Source organism: Xyrauchen texanus, chromosome 29 (genome assembly GCF_025860055.1).
Source record: "Xyrauchen texanus isolate HMW12.3.18 chromosome 29, RBS_HiC_50CHRs, whole genome shotgun sequence".
Classification (NCBI taxonomy): Eukaryota; Metazoa; Chordata; class Actinopteri; order Cypriniformes; family Catostomidae; genus Xyrauchen; species Xyrauchen texanus.
Window position 1 is genome coordinate 18,909,569 of NC_068304.1, and position 21,313 is coordinate 18,930,881.

Below are 21,313 nucleotides of genomic sequence, written 5' to 3' on the forward strand. Positions count from 1 at the left end.
ATCGATTTCTTATTTTCACATTTTAAAGAGTTCATGAGGATATCCGCTACTTGTGATCGGTCGGCAAAAAGTAAATGGTCGACATGTCTGGATGTTTAAATTGCGGCCCCCTTTAAATATAGTTCACAAAACAAAGCATTCTGAACAAACGTTGCCGCCTTTTTCAACTACGTCAGAGCGTCCACGAGCGTCCTTGAGCGTCGAAGGCAGGGCAGCCAGAGCGAATTTGGACGCTCTCGCCGCTTCTGGTGTGAACGTACAGTCAGGTGTCTACTCTTGCTCACAGTACATTTTTGAGCATATATCTATCGATTAGCTAAATGTCTTAATTTTACACAATTCATCATAATGCAGGAAGGATAAAACATGATTCCCAGTTCTCATTCTCCCACCTAAAACGAAAGAAAAAAAAAATGTGACAAAAACAATGGTGACAACGCTTTTATAACGATTTATAATTTGTTTACCACAACGTTAGAAGTTGGTGTTTTACTGGTTGATCACGTGCTGAAGAGAAATATGCGGCACACACACACACACTCACTCTCTCACTCTCACTCTATGTCTCTCTCTGATTGAACCTTGGCTTGTACTGACTTCAGCAAGTCCTCATGCTTTCACTCCTCTGACAGCCATTAAGTAATCAAACACTGACCGGGGCTGTCTTAACCTGTGGATCGACACAATGTTGATTTTTAAAGAGGGACTGTGACTGTGAATCATATCGCTGAGAAGTAAAGCTCACTTCCCGTATAGTGTTTGTCTTCGGCCTACATACCAGTGCTGCTGAATTTAACGGAGCTCCGCTTTACCGGGTGAGTAAACACACGTCTGTGGTATACTTATGTGATTTAACGACAAATAGACTTGTATATTTATGTGTCAGTTCAGGGAAACGATTTAAGCTGATGTTTTTTTCATTTGTTTGGAGGTGTTGCTAGTTAAATTGCCGCTAACGTTCATTTCTGACATGACGAAAGATGCTTTGTTTCAAACGCTAGTGAGCTGCACACCTTGACAACATTTGTCCGCATCACACGCGTGTTCTGCGTCCGCGTCATTTTTGAGTATCACAAGCGTTTGAAATAGTTTTGGGTATCAAACATTAGTGTGTTTTAGCTGACGCGGAACGCGCCTGTTATTCCTTTAAATGCTGCCTACTTGGCTGCTCATTAGGATTTGAGGCGCAGCCAAAGAGACTAAAGTTTAGTAAAACGACAGCGTGTTATTTGTAAACTTTCTGTGTATTTGTTGAGGGATTGTGAATGTCAGTGACTGTGCTAAGTGTTAGCTTGTAAGTGTTCATTTATAAGTGAGTGTATTTTATCATTTAAATGTTGTTTTTAAAGTTGTTTGGGGTGCTAGCTGTGTGAGGTTAGCCGCTGCTAACACTTGACAACTGATATAATCGCAGAGAGAGAGAGATATCCTAATAAGACTGTGTCTGTTAGTTTAAGTATACGAACTGTTAGCTAGTTCTGATAAGTGATGACTTTACGTAATCATTAAGTGAATTTTAATGTTGGTTAATAGCATTTCTAAGAAATTTACAAGGAGATTAGTTTTAGATGTAACAACATCATGCATAAAGCAAAACGTTGTTTACAAAGCAAGCTCTGGAGATTTGGCCTAAAGCATTTATTCTACTTGAACGACTGGATACTGCTCACTCTTTGTCTGCTAATGCAATCTTGTGATTATCAGATCAGAGGCTATTATCATGGAAACACACTAATGTTGAGTGTTTTACTTCATCTAGCTATATAAAACAATGTTTGCGAGTCCTTTGAGCATCTTCTGTATGTTTTTCCATGCCGTGGTTGATAATAATTTGATGAGTATTCTTAATAAAATCTCACTGATTTTCCTCACAGGAGTGAAAACCTCATAGGCTTTAGGATGTGCGTTGACTGCACCATAATCTTTGCTCATCTGCGCCTGGCTGCTGATCGTCTGCAGTAGCACAATGATCGACACGTCTACCCGACCCATACCGAGACACCCTTTAAAGTCCTTCCAATGATATGATAGTTGCCACCTGGATTGCATTCTGTGCCAGCAGGAGCATCGCACGGGTTCTACGACTGACCGTAGAACAGCTGCAGTCAGTGCAGTTTTGTCCCTACCTCTCAACCGGTGGTGCCATGGGGAACAGCTGCGTGTGCAGAGAGGACAGTGATGTTGAGGAGGGATCAGCCCCTCACAGGCAGCTCAGGCGAGTGGATAACTCTGTCTCTGATCCCCCAGAGGCCAGAGGCAGCCGGCCCAGGGACCTGGTTCGACCGCCCAGGCGAGGTCGAGGACCACACGAGCCACGCCGGAAAAAACAAAACGTGGACGGTTTGGTACTGGACACGCTGGCTGTCATCAGGACCCTTGTTGACAAGTGAGTGTAACTATAATGATTACAGGAAGTGGAAGGGACATCTCATTGTCATAGTTTGTCATTAATTCTGTCTACGAATGAATAATCATATCAATTTCAGATTCACATTTAGTAGTGCATCAGCAATAACATATTTACATATATGGCTAAAAGCATGAGGCACGTTTTAAGTCATAGCTTTTAACATCCATTCACATGGTGTTTTTTTTGTGTGTGTTTGTTGAAGGTATAGTCCACAGAATCAAAATAATGTAATCGTTTAATTACTATCATGTTGTTTCAAACCAGTATGATTTTTTTAGTCATGTTAGGGGAATTTTAGTCTCTGTCATCATCAATGAAATGTTATGGTGACTGAGACCAACATACTACCTAACGTCTTCTGTTTTGATCCATGCAAGAAAAAAGTCATGTGGTTTTGGAACAACATTATAGTTAAATATCTCTTTAAAAATATCATTGTCCACCGAAAGGAGGACCTTTACTTTGAAATGAACCTGGCTTCAAATCTGCAGCTTGGAGAGCTGAGCAAGAATCCTGCCAGAGTTTTTTAATGAGCATTGCCATTTATTTATTCATTCATTCACACAGCACCACATTTAGTCTTAATGTATTGCCCAAGACAGCAGCTTGAGATAACAGAGGAGCTCTTCATGTTTCTTTTAACATTTTGTCTTGATATCAGAGCCGCTAGTCACTCTTCCTCTTTGTCACATGTTCTTGCACCTTCCCACAAAGCCGGCCTACAGCTATCAAACAGTGGATCTTCACTTTAGACAAGAGGTGCTTTTATCTGACCATCAGATTCGCAGTAATAGAGAACCCATGCGTGACCTTTATTTAACAGGTTGTTGTTACATTCTGAAGAGAAACTTATATTACAGTAAACCACAATTTTACAGGAAAGGAAATATTATGTTCTAGTCCGAATTAAACTTTCTCTCTTTTTTTTGTCACAAGGGGGAGAGCCAGCTATTTTTCTTTCTTTTGCTTAAAGCTGCAATATACAGTAAGATTGCTTAACCACATCCTTTGACAGCCGTTGTTTCATACACGTACACCTGCAACTAGGGCTGAGAGATGTAGCTGGGAATATTTTTAGCCTTTTGATAGTATTTGATAAATATCTCAATATTTATGTATTTGCTCTGAAATGGCTTAAAACAATTGCCCCCCATATTATTTCCAAGTAGATTTAAACTGTTTAATTGAATTAAAACACATTAAAAATCTAAGTACTTCCACATGATTTTTCCACAAAATAAACGCGAGGAATGAACTTGAAAACATAGTTCATTCAAAAATAATAATTCTCTCATCATTTACTTACACTTATGCTATCTCAAATGACTCTTTCTTCTATCGAAATATTTTTTTTTATGGAGATGTGATGTCTGTTTGTCTGTACAATGCAAATACATTTTCAAGATCCACAAAGGGCATAAAGGCATAATGACTCCAGTTGTTTAACTCTAGTTTAATGTCTTCTGAACCTTTACATCTTTACATTTTGCCATTACAGTCTCCAGGCATTAGTTATGATCATGCGCTTGATGCATAAGTATAGTGCTAGATGGCGCTAGGGAGTGTAATCAAGCTTGAAATCACGATCCCCAAGGAGACAGGATTTATCAAAATTTATAGTGAAAAAAAGTTATATTTATTTATTTTTCTCACCCAAAGCTGATTGGATTGCTTGGATCATGAAAGGAAGAGTCATATGTGTTTAAGATGACATATGAATAAATTATATGAGAATTATCATTTTTGGTTGAGCTGTTGCTTCATTTTCATTTACAGTATATAAATCAATAAAATAGTTAAGTTCCATGTGTTTTCACTCAAATATTTTAATATGAATAAATGCCACTCTCAGACTTGAAAGAATATTTTAGAGTGATAATGCACATGAATTGTTTGATCAGAGTTTTGAATTGATTTTTAATCAGTGATTTGAAACGGTTTGTACTGGTTCAGGAAAATGAAATGAACTTCCCAACTCTAACACCATTATTTCTAGATGGCGTTCAAATCTGAAATGTTATTAGTATGTTTTTCTTTGTTCTCATATTCGTAGGACTTGGGAGAAAAAATGGATTGCGAAACAATTATAATGACACCGTGCTTGGGAAACTCCATGGCCAAATAAAAGGGGCATTAGCATCATTGTAAAATTCACAATGGTGCTTAATTTTTATCAGTGGCAAAACCATTGAGAATATTCAATATATACCCCAGCCCTACCTGAAACCCATACACACACCTACAGTTGAAGTCAGAAGTTTACATACACTTTGGTTGAAGTCATTAAAACTAAATGTTTAACCACTCCGATTTAATATTAGAAACTGTTTTTTTGGCAAGTTGTTTTGGACATCATCTTTGTGCATGTAATGAGTAATTTTCACAACAAGTGTTTACAGACAGATTGTTTAACGTTTAATTGACTATATCACAATTCCAGTGGGTCAGAATGCACTAAGTTAACTGTGCCTTTAAAATTCCACTAGAGATCAACGTAGTTTCGTGCGAAAATTTAAAATCAATCCCAGAACAACAGCAAAGGACCTTGTGAAGATGCTGGAGGAAACAGGTTGACAAGTATCTATATCCACAGTAAAACAAGTCCTATATCGACATAACCTGAAAGGCTGCGCAGCAAGGAAGAAACCACTGCTCCAAAACTACCAATAAAAAAAGCAAAACTACAGTTTGCAAGAGCACACTGAAAAATATTGACATATCGCCCAGCCCTACATGGGAACAAAGATCTTTCTTTTTGGAGAAATGTCCTCTGGTCTAATGAAACAAAAATGTAATTGTTTGGCCATAATGACCATCATTTTGTTTGGAGGAAAAAGGGTGTAGCTTGCAAGCCAAAGAACACCATCCCAACCGTGAATCATGGGGGGTGGCAGCATCATATTTTGGGGGTGCTTTGCTGCAGGAGGGACTGGTGCACTTCACAAAATACATGGCATCATGAGGAAGGAAAATTATGTGGATATTTAAAGCAACATCTTAAGACATAAGCCAGGAAGTTGAAGCTTGGGCGCAAATGGGTCTTCTAAATGGACAATTACCCCAAGCATACCTCCAAAGTTGTGCCAAAGTTGTGGCAAAATGGCTTAAGGACAACAAAGTCAAGGTATTTGAGTGGCCATCACAAAGCCCTGATGTCAATATGATAGAAAATGTATGGGCAACCTTAAGCGTGTGCGAGCAAGGAGGCTTACAAACCTGACTCAGTTACACCATTTCTGTCTGGAGAAATGGGCCAAAATTCCAGCAACTTCATGTGAGAAGCTTGTGGAAGGCTACCCAAAATGTTTTACCCAAGTTAAACAATTTAAAGGCAATGCTACCAAATACTAACAACGTGTATGTAAACTTCTGACCCACTGGGAATGTGATGAAATATAAGCTGAAATAAATCATTCTCTCTACTATTATTCTGACATTTCACATTCTTAAAATAAAGTAGTGATCCTAACTAAACTAAGAGAGAATTTCTCGACGATTAAATGTCAGGAGCAATCGCATGAATTTTCGTGCTATTTATCATTATAAGACATAAGGCAAGAGGACATTGCTTTAATTCCTCATAGCTTGCAATTTAGAAATAAAATAGAAGGCTGGCATGGGGGCTGCATTAGTTGAAAACTCATCTACCGATTAAAAAATAAAAAAAGATACTTATTAAAAATGCTGTCTAATATTTAAAAAGATTAAGTTTTCGAAGGGAGGCTAATTTTATGACCGCATCAATCATAACGTCAGTGTGTTGTTGACAGTTAATGCATGATAAAAAAGTGCTCAAAATGTACAAGAAAATTGTGGAAATAAAAAAAAAAAAAAAGTTTCTGTCAGTTAAACTTTGATTTAATTTAAGCGCAAACATGACGTTAAGTGCAGAATTCAGAGTTATTTTAGTGGAGTATTGGCTACCTGTATTATTCAGCTTTATGTGTAGGCAAATTTCCACACAATGTCTTCAGACTGGAAAAAAATCTGCCAGGAGCTCGCACGACTGCCGAAAATCACACCGTGTAAGCCCGCCTTGAGGTGTATGTAAACTTCTGACTTCAACTTTGTCTTTGAGTGTGCTTATTAAGCCGCTCTCTCACTACATGGCTGTCAGACTACCCGAAACAATGTACTGCTCACATTACACAACAAAGTTTCTTGTCATCTGTCATTTTTTTGTATTAGTAGTGTTCATACTACACAACATAATGCAGATGATGTGCTCAAACTACAAGATGTTTGGCAAAGATGCATCAATGGCCAACAGAGGAAAAATTGTTTTTTCAAATCACGTGAGAAATGAGTGAACATGAGATTTTACCAGAAATAAATGGTTATATCCGCTCGCTGTCCAAAAATTGAATATTTTGTCTGAAAAGCAAGACTAAAATATAAAATATGTCAGCATAATGTTTGGTAAGACACTTGCATGCTCTGTGTCTGTTTTGGAAAAAAAGTTGGAATGTTAATAAAACGGCACTATATCAAGTAGTGGGGAGACCATATATTCATTTGTTAAAAAGCCATACTTGTTATAACAGTAAAACATAATTATGATCAAATTGTGGATCTCCTTTCTTTTACATAAAGATGTGATTGGCTGGAGCAATTTGCCCACGTGGAAATAATATCAAGCATGGTGTGAAAATATCCCAGCATCTGTGGCTGATCAAGACTGCTCAGATCACATTTATGAACTGCTCATACTTTATGAACATTGCTGACGTAGGGCGCACCGATTTGGTTGCGATCTGTCATTTTCATGTAGTTGCGATCTGTCAAAAATCATGTAGTGAGAGCGTGGCTTTAGAGCAGACCTGGGCAACTTGCGCGTTGGATCTGTCCCTCCACATGGTTTAATGTGGCCTGCGCTACATGCACTCATGGTGAAATTGTAAGGAATCATACAAACTTTTCTAAATTTGGCAAATTCGTATGCTGTCGTATGACTGCACTCGTTTGAATTTGTACGACTTTCACTACAACCAATGAAATCGCTGGTTATTGTTTCAATCTAATACGCAACAATTACTTGCTTCTGTTACATACAACAGCTTCCTATCACATTTACACACCCTACTGATCAGTTAGGCTTAGGTAACAACATAATATATTAATAAGCACGTCCTTAATTCCTCGTGCTCGTAACTTCCGCACTAGACATCTGGGCATTTGCACGTGATGAAATCATACGAAATAGCCAACTTGTAAATTATTTTGACTGGGTTGGGCACTTGGCTCATTTAACCTAAAAGCGTTTTTAAGTTATCTTGCATTGGGACCTAACACGCCTCCACAAGCATTTAGCATTTATACTTGCACAAATTGGAAATATTCTGCCTAATATTAGACTTATTTTGTGCAATCTGGTAATCATGCATGCGAATCATGCACTTTCTAGCTCTCGATTTCCACTTTGAACAAACTTACCCATCTCTAGTGCAGTGTTCTGCTCAAGGAAAAATGTTATACAGCCACTCTGTTCCCATTCTTGTGGCTTCTTGTGATGTTTGGTGCTACCAAGTTTGCAGGTAAACATTCTCAGTGATGAAATTAAATCTAAAAGTAGATCTCTGCTTCATTGACGTGCAGAGGGAGCATCATTGACACGTGAACAAAAGCAAGTGAGAGAAGAATATGTATAAGTGAAAATATGAATAAGTCCCCTCATACCTGTATGTTAATCCAACTCTTGCAGTAATCATTTATCATAGTCATGCTGCCTGTTTTATTCAGTTGTGTGCTGAATGGAAAGTCTATCTATTGAAGAGACCTGCATCATGACCCTTTTAGCGTGTAGACGGTAATGTTTTGAGAACAAGTAAACTCACTTGCTCCGCGACAAACATATATATTCTATAATTTAAGTTACATTTGAATAATAATTTAACAAGGAAGTAGTAAATAATTTATTTTAAGCTCAACCATTATTCAGTCATGTAATGCCTGATAGAAAAGTATCTACATTCGTGGAGCAATACAATACTTTAGGCAATTGCAGAATAGTCACATATGCACTTCAGAAAATTGAGTACATAACTATTTCATAGCTTAAAAGATACAAAAACCAAATCAATGTGGTACATTGTATCTCAAAAGGAATACAATGTGGCCACTATGCACTACTTAAAGCCCACCCCTGCTTTAGAGGGATCAATTCTGTGTAGACAGCACAGTGATAAACAGAAAAACAGTGGAGTTTCTAAGTAGGAAATATCCCTATGTGACCATTACAGCACAATCACACTCAGACACAAGCTTGGGGCTTTAGACCTCTGTCTCACTCTCTCTCTCTCTCTCTCTCTCTCTCCAACCACCTAAATAGCTATCTGTTCCTTCCCCTCATCTGCGGTTTAGAAAAATCACCTACAAACCACTCATTTTAGACTGACAAATGAACCACAGCAGTGACACTCCGCAGAGTACAGGATAATTTATTGTACTGGTCTAAATGTCTCTGGTGGTGTTTTGATCATGCCAGATTACCTCCAGGAGCAGCCATTGGGAGGTTGCTATCTCTGCATAGATTTACCGTTGCAGACCCAGACTGCAAAATGGATCTTTAGACCCCGCAGCCCAAAAAACCCCAGTAGCGGCAGTCTGCTCTGCCTCCAATAGCAATCTGTTATGTGCTGTACAATCACCCATTATACCATTAGGCTTTCATAACTAATGTCTAGAGCTAAGGACTAAATAAGATGCTTACAAACACGCACATACACGCTCATGGACCCAGGGTATGAGGCGCAGAGGAAAACATTTTGTTTATTGGGTTGCTCTACTTTTTGGCATTAGCAAGGCTCAAGAATAAAGATTGCTTTTCTCTCATAATCAGGTTGGGCCACAAGTTCATATTTTACTTGCCCTGGCATTTTTAACCTCATCTAACCTTATCAACTTTACCTTGGTGAAATTTTTACATCTGCAAAAACAACAATGTTCAAAACATCACAAATGTTAAAAGGAATATTCACTTCCCTGTGGGAGTCAAGGCAAGTTAAGCTTAATTGACAGAATTTGTGGCATAATGTTTATTACCACACAAATTTACTTTTCACCTTTCTTTAAAAAAACAAAGCTAAAATTTGGGTTACCGTGAGGCACATTATATGTTAATGTAATGTTATATTACATTTTTGCTACTTCGTTGCCATGATAACATAACCACATAATGTTGGTTTAAACAACATTACAGCTCAAATAATACTGAATTAATACAGAATTGCTTTTATAAAACTTTATGCTTCACATTTCAATTTCACATTTTCTCCAAAAATTGGCCCCATTCATTCCCACTGTATGTGCCTCACTACCTATGTTTCCATCCAAGTTTTGAATTTAATTTATGCAAAAACATAATATCACAAAAACAATGTGCGGACTAAAACATGTTTGCATACCATGTGTTCAAAAGAACAAAATTGTCACATCCGGGGAAATTGTAGACACTGTGACTCATTTATTAATAAAATACTCATGGTTTAGAGCACACAGACAAAACACTATAAATAACTTTTCTCATGTCTGGGAGTGACAGCATGTCAAACAGATCTGGGAGCACCATGTGTGTTCATTCCTCCATCCTTCTGACTTTACCTTGCGGATATATATTTTTAAAAGTGTCAGTAAACCTGCTTTTTGGCACAGTTCAAGTTTTAATTAAACTTATTTGCTCTATAAACTCTATGTAGGCTTTGGAATTTCTAGACACTAGCATAATTTCAGATGTGATGATTGATTTGCTGGTTAGTCCAGTTAAGAATTAATTATTCAGTCACATGACTTTTTGATGTGCATCTTGTATTCCTAATATATTCAACACATTTAGCTAATAAACTCTATGTCCATATTGGAGATTTTACTCGCATGTTGGTGTGTCTAGCTGGTGGTTTATATGCAGGGTTGGGAGGGTTACGTATAGGGTTAGTACTCCACTACAGATTACAGAATACATGCTGTAAAATGTAATTTGTAACGTATTCCATTAGATTACTCAAGGTCAATAACGTGTTCTAAATACTTTGTATTACTTCATCACTGGTAGATTTTTTTTCACTTGTTTTAACTATAAAAGCCAGTACAGTAAGACAAAAATGCATTCTCTGAAAAACCTAATCCAGCCCATGCTTATTGTTAAGCCTTGATTATTATTAATACTATTTATTATTTTGTGTTTCAGTGACCAAGAGCCACCATACTCCATGATCACGCTGCATGAAATGGCAGAGACAGGTGAGTGAAATACGGTCGAAGTGCTGCAATATTGCATGTGGGTTAAAATAAACCAGTTGTGTATTTTTCCATAAGAGGAACAAGAGCAGATTGTTGACAGAATATAAATATTTGGGTTAATTAATACATATAGTCATAAGGAGACTCTTGGCTCGATGAAAAACACTGTGTGTAGGTGTCTGAATTTGTTTTGTGAGTGTGTACTGTAAATAAATGTAAGCTATGATGATGCTTTTGGTTATTTACTAGGGTAGTGCACTGCAGTGTGTGTACATACTCTCTTTGCATACTAATTTACCCTGTAATCTTTTTAATTACACTTTGAAGTAGTCCACGTTACCTGTAATGCACCCAAGTGCACTACCATAAGGAAGGGGGTTGTTTTGATCTGGAAACCTTCCAGACTCCGATCAGGGGTAAAAAAAAATTAAGCAAGGTAATTTGTGGGTCACCTCTCCTAGTGCTAATGCCAAAGCCTCTATGGCTGTTGATTTTATTTATTTGTGCATCTGTTGCTCTGAGCCGAGCCTGCATATTTTGGTTTGAGACTCTGGCATCAGGTGGCTTCTAAGAACTTCATGCTGGAGTAAACAGGTGGAAACACTGCTCTGAGATTCAAGACTGAGATCAGAACCCCCTGAAGAGTATGCCAAACCTTTCTTTGTTATAGTTGACTTTTTAATGAGTGATTAACAAAAAGGAATTGTTTTTTTTTCCCAAGTTGGTGCTTATTTATGTTAATGTATACAACTGTGTAACAATTTTTTTTATATATATATATATTTTGTTCCTGGGTATTAAGTGTTATTTCCTAATTCCTTATGCCTCAAAAGTAGAAAATGGCTATTATGGTAAATGGTAAATTATATTATATTATTCCCCACACACTTGACTTTTGTGACCAGAACAGTGATATTTTTAAATGTACCTATTTCCAATGATAAAATGGGCAAATTTTGTCATTTCGTACACACAGTCAAAACAAAATATGAATCCAAATGAACATGTATTTATATTTAAGTAATACAAAAATGACTACAAAAGACTTAGGATTAGGTTTTCGAGATTTACGAATATATTGTAAATCACTTTTGCGGATCAGCCCCCAAATGTATTCTCCCATCATGTTCTCATTATACTGTCCATGGTTGCATTGTTCAAAGTCCAGTATATCCAGATGGATGCGCTTTTTAAAATTTATAGTGTCATTTGGGACACAGCTGAAGTCTCAACTCAAGCCCTTTCAGCCCTCAACTGAAGCATCCACTAGCTCAGCGGACAGTGATTTTCCATGTTATCATAGAATGTAAACAAAAGTTAGCCTTGGGGTGTGTGGTCTTACATTTTGGTCTTAAGTTTGACAGATCTAAGTTTATATGCAAAGTTCAGTCCAAATATTAGACAACTAGTAAGTCTAGTCTAAAACAGTTTTATGCAATCGGCCCAATAAGTGTTAGCTTGCCCGTGTTTCGGTTTTAAAATATATTGAATACATTGTCAGTGTATAATGCATATTTTCTGTTGAAGTGTTTTTGAGTGAATTTTGAGTTAATATTGTCAAATAGGCCTATATGTTACCAATATCTACGTTAAAAAAATAGGTCGACCAGTTATTTTCAATGCCAAATAAAATTAACTTGTATAATAATGGATCAGTATGCTTATGCTATAGGGCCTAATAAAATTCAAAAAACAAAGCACATCCCATAGTTGAAAACTAAACATCTGTTTGTGCTTTCCTGATCTTCTCTTGTCTCTCTGTCTTTCTTACCCTAGATGATGGCTGGTTGGAAGTGGTGCAGTCTTTAATTAGGGTAATTCCTCTAGATGACCCACTGGGACCAGCTGTAATAACCCTACTGCTGGATGAATGCCCTTTGCCCACCAAAGTGAGGTCACATATGCATTGGCACCCACATTGACTGCCATATTATGTTCCAATATTATGCCATATTATGTTTTCCATAATGCATGCTAATGCACTCAAACTTGTCCCCAAAATGTGATGTTATGTTGAATTTAAAGTCATTCTCTTTCTCCTCATTGTGGCTGACATCAGCAGACGCACCAGTTAGTCTAAGAATAGCGTAAACCAGCCACTGGCTATTCATTTAGAAGATGACCTAGTTCTCAGCTGGTTTTGCTTAAGACATCAAGTGATGACCCAGCACAATACTAAAAGTAAACAAAAATGTCCTTAAAAATTATACTACCATAAACGTCATAGACCCACACCTCATTTAATATTGTCTGGGTCATATTTTGTATTTCCTTACATAATGTATAGAAAACTTAGTTGCATTTTACAGTACTGTGTACTTTCAGTATACTTGGTGTACTTACCAAGAAAGTACTGAGTAATATCAGGTAACTACATGTACTTAATATGGGTTAGGTTTAACAATTGTTGAACAGTACTGTAAAGTGCTACCAAAAACTGTTTCACTGTTTTCTTGGATTAGGTTATGTCAAGCAACATGTCCATGTTGAATATCAACTTTGGCTAGCTTCTACCAAGTTTGTGGCACAATACAGTTGTGCAAATTTGATTTGACAAATTACTTTTAATGAAAACAGAAGATATTGAAAGTGTTTTCTGCTCCCTTTTAAAATTTGAAAATTGTTATATGTATGATTATACAGTTGAATTTAGTGTTTTTTTCCCCCATGCTGTCCATGACCCTATCAGAACCATTTTTGGGTCCCACTAGTTGAGCACCACTGTTTCAATTCTGATTTTATGTTGGAAGTTAAGGAACACTAAACACAATTCCTAAACTGAAATGAGCTCTTTCGATTATTATTAACATCAGCAACATGTAATTTTGTCTGATGTTTGTGAGAACATGTTAACGGTTAAAGGTGTGAATAATGTCTAGGTGAGGAAGTTTAGACAGGGTCCCCTTGGGGACTTAAAGTCTTAAACCTCGCTTTTTAAACTTTAAGGCCATAATAAGACTTAAATACATTACAAGAAGTCTTAAATTTAATTTGCTGAGGTCTTAAATTTTGGGGTGTGAATAGAGGAGATGCTTAAAACAGCAGAATCTGCACATGGTATTTTATTTGCCATTAAAAAGTCTTACATTTCATTCCTTCGAACCTGCAGATACCCAGTTTGAGCTCTTGTGCATTCAAGTGTAGACACCATTTGGTTTGTAGAATTGATGAAAGAGTTTGGTGCTTTGTTTCCCCTCTCAGGATGCTCTGCAGAAGTTGTCGGACATGTTGAATCTGAGTGTTGCTGTTGCCTGTCAGGACGCCCTCATCCCAGCCAAACACCGCAACACCACAGCGGTACTGGGCTGCCTTGCTGAGAAACTGGCTGGTGAGGGACATACACTCATACTCTTACACAAACTCAGATACGACAAAGAAATGTCAAAGCGACATCAGTCTGGAAGTTTTGTGAAAGGAATCTGAGATATCTTGCATCTTAATTTACCTCTTTTTTTGTGCTAGCATGTTCTTATGATGCTAAAGAGCTGAGTTAGCAGTGTAAGAGCTGTAGACCTGTTAGGATCTGACAGCTCTGCTGAGCTTGCAACACACACGCACACAGTTCACCCAGGCCAGGGCCGTATAGAGTCACTCAATGTCCAGGTCTCTCATTATGGAGAGATATTCCTTTTTTGAGGTCAACGCAATGTCCAAACTAATCATTGGCTAAATATTGGAGTAGTTAATTTGAGTTCTTATTCTTGCTACAGGTCCAACAAGCATTGCGCTCCTCAGCCCTGGAACTCTGGAGTACTTGCTCGAGAGTTTGGTGAGAGCTTTGCACACTACTCATTTGAGTTTTTTTATTCTACACACCAGCTTTTAGGGTAATGTAGTTCTTTTAATGGGGCCATATCATGGAATACAGTTTTTTCCTTCCTTTTTTGTCTAGACATACATTCACATCTCAAAGGTTCCTCCCCAGTCCACCAAAAATATTTATTTAGGAACTAAACTGCGAAAATGGGTCATTCGGAAATGGTTCTGTTGTCAACCATGAGAACAGCACATTAACATATGATAGCATAAATTATGTTTGTGGTGCAAGAAACCTTGACTAACATCATTGGTAGACTTCAGAGGAAAAAACATTAAATGCTGCGAAGTGTTGAAACATGGCCCTTTTAACACAGGCACATCATGCTGAAGCAACATATGATAAAAGCAATATCTTCCTTGTAAATCAGTTTTTGTTCTGTCCAGCCACAACTCAAGTATCGGCGAGTGTCAGGACATTTTGTCGATTTGCATTATCAGCGTCATGCTAGATAGCCATGCCCATAGTGAAATCTCACTCTTCCAAAGTCATATTTTTTTTTTAATCACATTCTTTCTGGTTATATCAGAAATTCCATCTATCCTTCATGCCAATAGTGTTTAACACTGCTTAACACGTGGTCAATTATTGCATTAAGGTTCATTTAATAGGTGAAACATACTGTTTATTAAGCATTAAATACCTCCCAATTGTCTGAGATTGTGGTTCGTCGCAAAACAGTTTTGCATTCAGTATGGGCAAATTGCTTGTTGCTGGAAACTTCACAGTTTAACTGAACCCCTTCCACTTTTGCTGTAGTTTTGCATGATAAATTGTTTTAATTCTGACATTATAACCATTAATGTGTTCTGATTGCTCCTTTAGAGCTCTGAGGCCCACCCAACTGTCATGCTATTTGCTCTCATTGCTTTAGAGAAATTCTCTCAAACCAGTAAGTTGGACTGTTTGCTTTTTGTTTGTTTATCTGGAAGCAGCTCCAAATTTTGGAAAAAAAATCTTGAAACGGGTCACTGATGAGAGCTTGTCTTCGTTTCAGGTGAGAACAAGCTAACAGTATCAGAATCGTGTATCAGTGACCGTCTCTCTGTTCTGGAGTGCTGGGCTGATCACCCAGACTACCTAAAGCGTCAGGTCGGCTTCTGCGCCCAGTGGAGTCTTGATAACCTCTGTGAGTAATCTTGAATGCAATAGTGTGCATTGTTCATTAGAAAAAAAACTTTTTAATGGCATTCAGGACATTTTCAGGTGTTTTTATTTATTTTTTATCCCCAATTTGGAATGCCCAATTCCCAATGTGCTCTAAATCCTCGTGGTGGCGTAGTGACTCGCCTCAATCTGGATGGCAGAGGATGAATCTCAGTTGCCTCTGCCTCTGAGACCGTCAATTCGCGCATCTTATCACGTGGCTTGTTGAGCACGTTACCACAGAGACATAGCGCATGTGGAAGCTTCACGCTATTCTCCGCGTCATCCATGCACAACTCTCCACGCGCCCACCTAGAGCAAACCACATTATAGTGACCATGAGGAGATTACCCCATGTTACTCTACCCTCCCTACCAACTGGGCCAATTTGGTTGATTAGAAAATCTGGCTGGAGTCACTCAGCACGAACTCATGACTCCAGGGGTGGTAGTCAGTGCTGAGTACTTGTTGAGCTACCCAGACTAAGTACTTCGTAAATAAATATTTTACTTAGTTTTCTATTTTGTATTTAACTATATGTACTTTTTTTCAGATATCCTTTTGTTTTTACTTGCTTTGGTGTAGTGAATGAAATGATAATTAGCCTGGCAAATGTTAGATTTTGATTGTGTCAGATATTATACTTGCATGGTGTGTCTCATTGAAAATGTTATCTTTGGTCACCCTGTGGCCCATAGTCATTAAAGTGGGTCGTCAGTTCACCTACGAGAAAGTCAACTTGAGCAACATCAACGCCATGCTGAATAGTAATGACGTCAGCGAGTATCTCAAGATCTCCCCTTCTGGACTGGAGGTGAGTGACAGCTCATTATTTTTAGAATTCTGCTAAATGTATTTAAATCTGGTAAAACGGGAATCACCGGTACATTCTTATTTGTAGCTGAAAGATATTTAATTAAAACTCTGTCAAAATGCAAATAAGTAAAGGACAAACAAATAAATGTAAACACACTGGGTGTCAGGGTCTTATGAATGACGATCCCTCAAATTCTGTTGAAATCTGAAGAGCTTTCTGCAGAATTCTGTAGTTGCAGATTTTGTGCAGGTTCACTTCCGTTTAGGACACCATCAAGTACATCTTTACAACAAAACATAAACAAAACATTTTTTCACACTTCAGTAAATGGTTCACATAACACTGCTATTCTCAGAATAGTGGTTGTGGTGGTGGTGGATGGATGCCTATAACTCAAGCATATTCTTAAGTCACACATCTTGTAGAGAATAGCTAGTTATGAGAAATGGATGTTGTGTGTCAATTATACATAACTTATAAGCATCATTTTAGGCTTATTTATCAGTCAACCTTTTGAATTTGAGAATTTATGTGGAATGTGATTTTTCTCCCTAGGCACGGTGCGATGCGTCATCATTTGAGAGTGTCCGCTGCACATTCTGCGTTTATTCTGGGATTTGGTATTATGAAGTCAGAGTCATCACGTCCGGAGTCATGCAGATTGGCTGGGCAACTAAAGACAGCAAGTTTCTCAACCATGTGTGTTTCTAGTCATGTCTTTACGGTTATATTTTACCATATTTACATGAAGAACACATGTATGCTCTGGTTTATATGAAGCCACATTCAGCATGCTGAAAACTAAAAGCTAAATTTTTAGGTATTTATTTAGAGGTATTATTTTGAGAAATGAAATATTTTGGAAACTAATATTTAAATTAATTTGGAAAATGGTTTAACAACTTTATTTTTGCTTATAAATTGAGCTCTTTTGATTGGAACAAACAATAAAATCAAATACATTAAGGTCTAAATATTTTTTTGGATCAGTGTATTTTTGTTAGGTTTGGTTGAGGTATTTTGAAGTCATATTTTTCAGCAGAATATTATATATTGTATTCTTTTTTTTTTGGGTAAGAAAAACAAACAAGTAATGTCTGTCTGACGAAGTTCTTTAATGAGAAGAATACTTTTTGTGTGTTTGTACAGGAGGGTTATGGGATTGGAGATGATGAGTACTCATGTGCATATGATGGCTGCAGGCAGCTGATCTGGTACAATGCTCGCAGTAAACCTCACTCCCACCCCTGCTGGAAAGAAGGTTTGCAGAGCTTCCTGTTCTGCAGTCATGCTCTTATAATGACTACCTACAGTAATCAGTGTTTTATAATTTTGGAAATACATTTTGGCAAAGTATTATGAGCATTGTTCTCTGGGCTTTGTAGGTGATGCCATAGGCTTCCTGCTGGACCTCAGTAAGAAGCAGATGATCTTCTATCTAAATGGACACCAGCTGCCTCCTGAGAAACAGGTGTTCTCTTCTGCCACGTAAGCAAACGCTCACTTCCTCCACCACCGGTATAAAGATTCAAAGTGTTTATGGAGCTCTTTGAACATTTTCTTTTCTCTCTGTCTCTGTCAGGTCTGGCTTCTTTGCTGCAGCCAGTTTCATGTCCTACCAACAGTGTGAGTTCAACTTTGGAGCCAAGCCCTTCCGCCATCCCCCCTCCATCAAATTCAACACATTTAATGAGTTTGCCTCGCTTGCCTCAGATGAGAAAATCATTCTGCCCAGGTTTGCTTCAAAATCATCAATGACAAATAAGGCTGCACAATTAATAATTGTGATAACTATGACGGCTGCTGCAGTTAACTAATCATGAAAAGTCTCAATTACAGCATACCATTTGGAGCCACTTCCATTGAACCAAAGTGTCTCGTCTATAAGTTTTGCTGCAGCACTTGAGTAATGTGACCAATCACAGTTATGTTTGTTGTGTGCATGAATGCAGTGGCATTTAATATGTCAATATGTCTAATTAATGACGTCTTGTCTTAATGAGCACTTTTTGATCCACTCATCTGTTCGCAGTGGCACGTGAAAATTAGTGCTGAATAAATTATATAAGCTTTCGAACCCAAGCTAATTATTTTATATTCGATATATGTTGCATGACTTTAAATTTTGTTAATCAAAATTAATAATCACAATTACAATATCAAGGGAAATAATCAGCTACTGTGATTTGGTAACACTTTACAATAAGGTTCCATTGGTAACTACATTAGTTAACATGAACAAACAATGAACAATATTTTACAGCATTTATTAATCTTACCTATGATTTATTTTGTCATTATCGTGGAGCTCAAGACTTATGTGAATATGAATAGTGCATTAGTTATCACACATAAAGCAGGTGACTGATACCTTTCATGGCAGACAGCATGTAAGAAATGTCTCTCTCTTTTCATAAGTATTTTTTATTTTTTTTTTATCTCAGACACAGGCGTCTGGCCTTGCTCAAGCAAGTTAGCATCAGAGATAACTGCTGCACCCTCTGCTGTGACCAGATGGCAGACACTGAACTGAGACCCTGTTTGCACAGGTACAAAGATCAGCATAGAGAAGCAGTGTTTACACCTCTGGGTTAGGGGTGAAGGGACATGATTGAGGTTCAGAGTATGCTCAAGAAAATTGGCTGGGAATGCTTGGTTAAAATGGAATAATCAATAGCACAAATCAAGGTCTCCGAATATGACACAAAAAAAGGATAGTTCCGACTTTACATTCCGATTGGATGAGACGCATTCGAAAAATACAGACACACACACAGTTTGATTTTTTTTTGTATCAATTTTATTTAACTTTCAAAAGGACAAGTAACATCCTTTGTACTATATAGTACTATATATACTGTATATAAATAAACAAATAAAATACAAATATTTAAAAACCGGTTAAACCATGGAAAGCACATTTTATGTAAATGCGCCAAGTTGCTGCGTTGTTCGGAAAACATTTCAAGCCTTTTTTTTTTTTGTCATTATGCTATTTCTATTGTTGTAATTAAACCTGTTGTAATTACTGTCACAACACAAGCATTTGTATGTTTTCTGTGCTTCACGTCTGCAGTGGCATCTGTATGGAGTGTGCCTTACTGCTGGAAACGTGCCCACTGTGTCGTCAAGACATCCAGACACGAGTCAGACTCATTTCCCATGTGTCCTGACATCAGCCTATCAACCCAAGAAATGGACTTTCCCCCTCAAGCTTCCTTTCAGTCCAATCCCCTCTGTCTGAGAGATTGACCTGATCAATTAAATCGTGATGCTGTCTCAGGATTGGACACTGCAACGTGGACCTTTGACCATTTGTGAGGACGGCTGGATTAGACCCTCTATGAAGATGGAGATAAAATATAAAGAGAAACCTCTACCCTGTTGCACTCCAAGGATGCCCCTATCAGAGCAGCTATGAGGCTGTTGAGGAAATTGGGAGGTTTTAAGATTTCTGGGAATTTGTAATCTTTATTTCCAGAAACGGATAAAATATTAAACAAATATATGCATTACATGCTGATCTGTCTTTCAGTCTCTCCCCTCGAACTCTGGTCAGGGTCTGCTGTGTGTCTCTGTTCAGTTTTATTGAATATATATGCGAGTTCTCTCATTTTTATTCTCTGGAGGAAACAACAGCAGTGTCTGAACCACTTTGTTTCCTCTTAATGTTCATGCCTGCCTCCGAAACCCATTAATGGTCGCCCAAAAACTTGATTGTACTTGAAACTGTTCTGGGTTGATTGCCACAACATTCTGATTATGACTGCAATAAGTCATGATGAATCAAGACACTGTACATTTTTTTCTTTTAATGATAGTATTTTATATTAGTGTATGATGAAAAGCCCATTTAGAAACAAATTAAGCCAAATTAGATTGCTAAAATGGCAGAATTGGACAAGAATTGATGCAATTGACTGACATTTTCTCATTTATATGACACTAATGTGAAGGGCACTCTTATGTCAACCCATAAGTGAGATTTGGGGGAAATTTAATGTGTTTCCTATCATGGTTAACACATATCCGTGTCCTAATGCTGCTGAGGCCTAAATGTGAACTTGAGAGACGGAAGTCTCCAGAGCTCCCAAAGATCAGAGAGATCTTTTGTTTTCTGAATTGTGATGTTTGTAATAAATGTCTGTTTTATGTGTTGCACAGGTGTTGTTAAAGCTGTCAATATTTACTATTTTCAATTGTGATTTTTAGAATTGATATAAATTACATAAGTCCAAGGGCTAAATCAAACTATTATGTTTTAGACTATCCATGTCAAGCCATTTTTATTTGTATAACGCCTTTCACAACACACATCATTTCAAAGCAGCTTTACGGAAGATCAGGCATTAACAGAAGATAAAACTGTAATGTCTATAATGTCTATGAGTCATCATTGTGTAATTAGATAAAATACAACTGTGAATGTGTTTAAAAATAAGTAATTTAATAATAATTGTATTTATAACCCCAGTGAGCAAGCTGAAAGCGACTGTGGCAAGGAACACAAAACTCCATAAGATGTTGATTAATGGAGGAAAAATAACCTTGGGAGAAACCAGACTCACTGTGGGGGCCAATTCCCCTCTGGTTAACGTCATGAATATAATGCCAATATTAGTTATGTATAGTTAAAGTCATGGTTTAAAATTATTAAACTAAGTAAGTGTTAAGGGTCAGTGTTTAAACAAAGATTATATATGAACTGTAAGATTAATGACTAATGTCTTTGAAGTCCATCCTAGAATAACTGCAGACGTTCACATAGATGTAATTGTCCTTGTTAATTGGCTGATGAAGGCATTTGTTGGCAATTAATTGATAGTCTATGTATTCCATTTCAAGAGTGTAGTCCATCAATAGACCGAGGTGATTCAGGCAGAGATCA

The 21,313-nt window shown here is 37.5% G+C and overlaps 1 protein-coding gene across 1 annotated transcript; it reads left to right on the top strand.

Annotated features, from left to right (window-relative positions):
* Nucleotides 1-359: 359 nt before the first annotated feature.
* Nucleotides 360-20,765, top strand: LOC127623384 (RING finger and SPRY domain-containing protein 1-like). Its single transcript, XM_052097828.1, has 15 exons — nt 360-815; nt 1,875-2,386; nt 10,593-10,645; nt 12,422-12,534; nt 13,847-13,973; nt 14,356-14,414; nt 15,288-15,354; nt 15,460-15,591; nt 16,307-16,422; nt 16,981-17,124; nt 17,575-17,686; nt 17,811-17,913; nt 18,008-18,160; nt 18,870-18,974; nt 19,502-20,765. Exons 2-15 carry the CDS (start codon nt 2,025-2,027, stop codon nt 19,596-19,598), a joined length of 1,743 nt encoding a protein of 580 aa, XP_051953788.1. The 5' UTR covers nt 360-815; nt 1,875-2,024; the 3' UTR covers nt 19,599-20,765.
* Nucleotides 20,766-21,313: the final 548 nt, after the last annotated feature.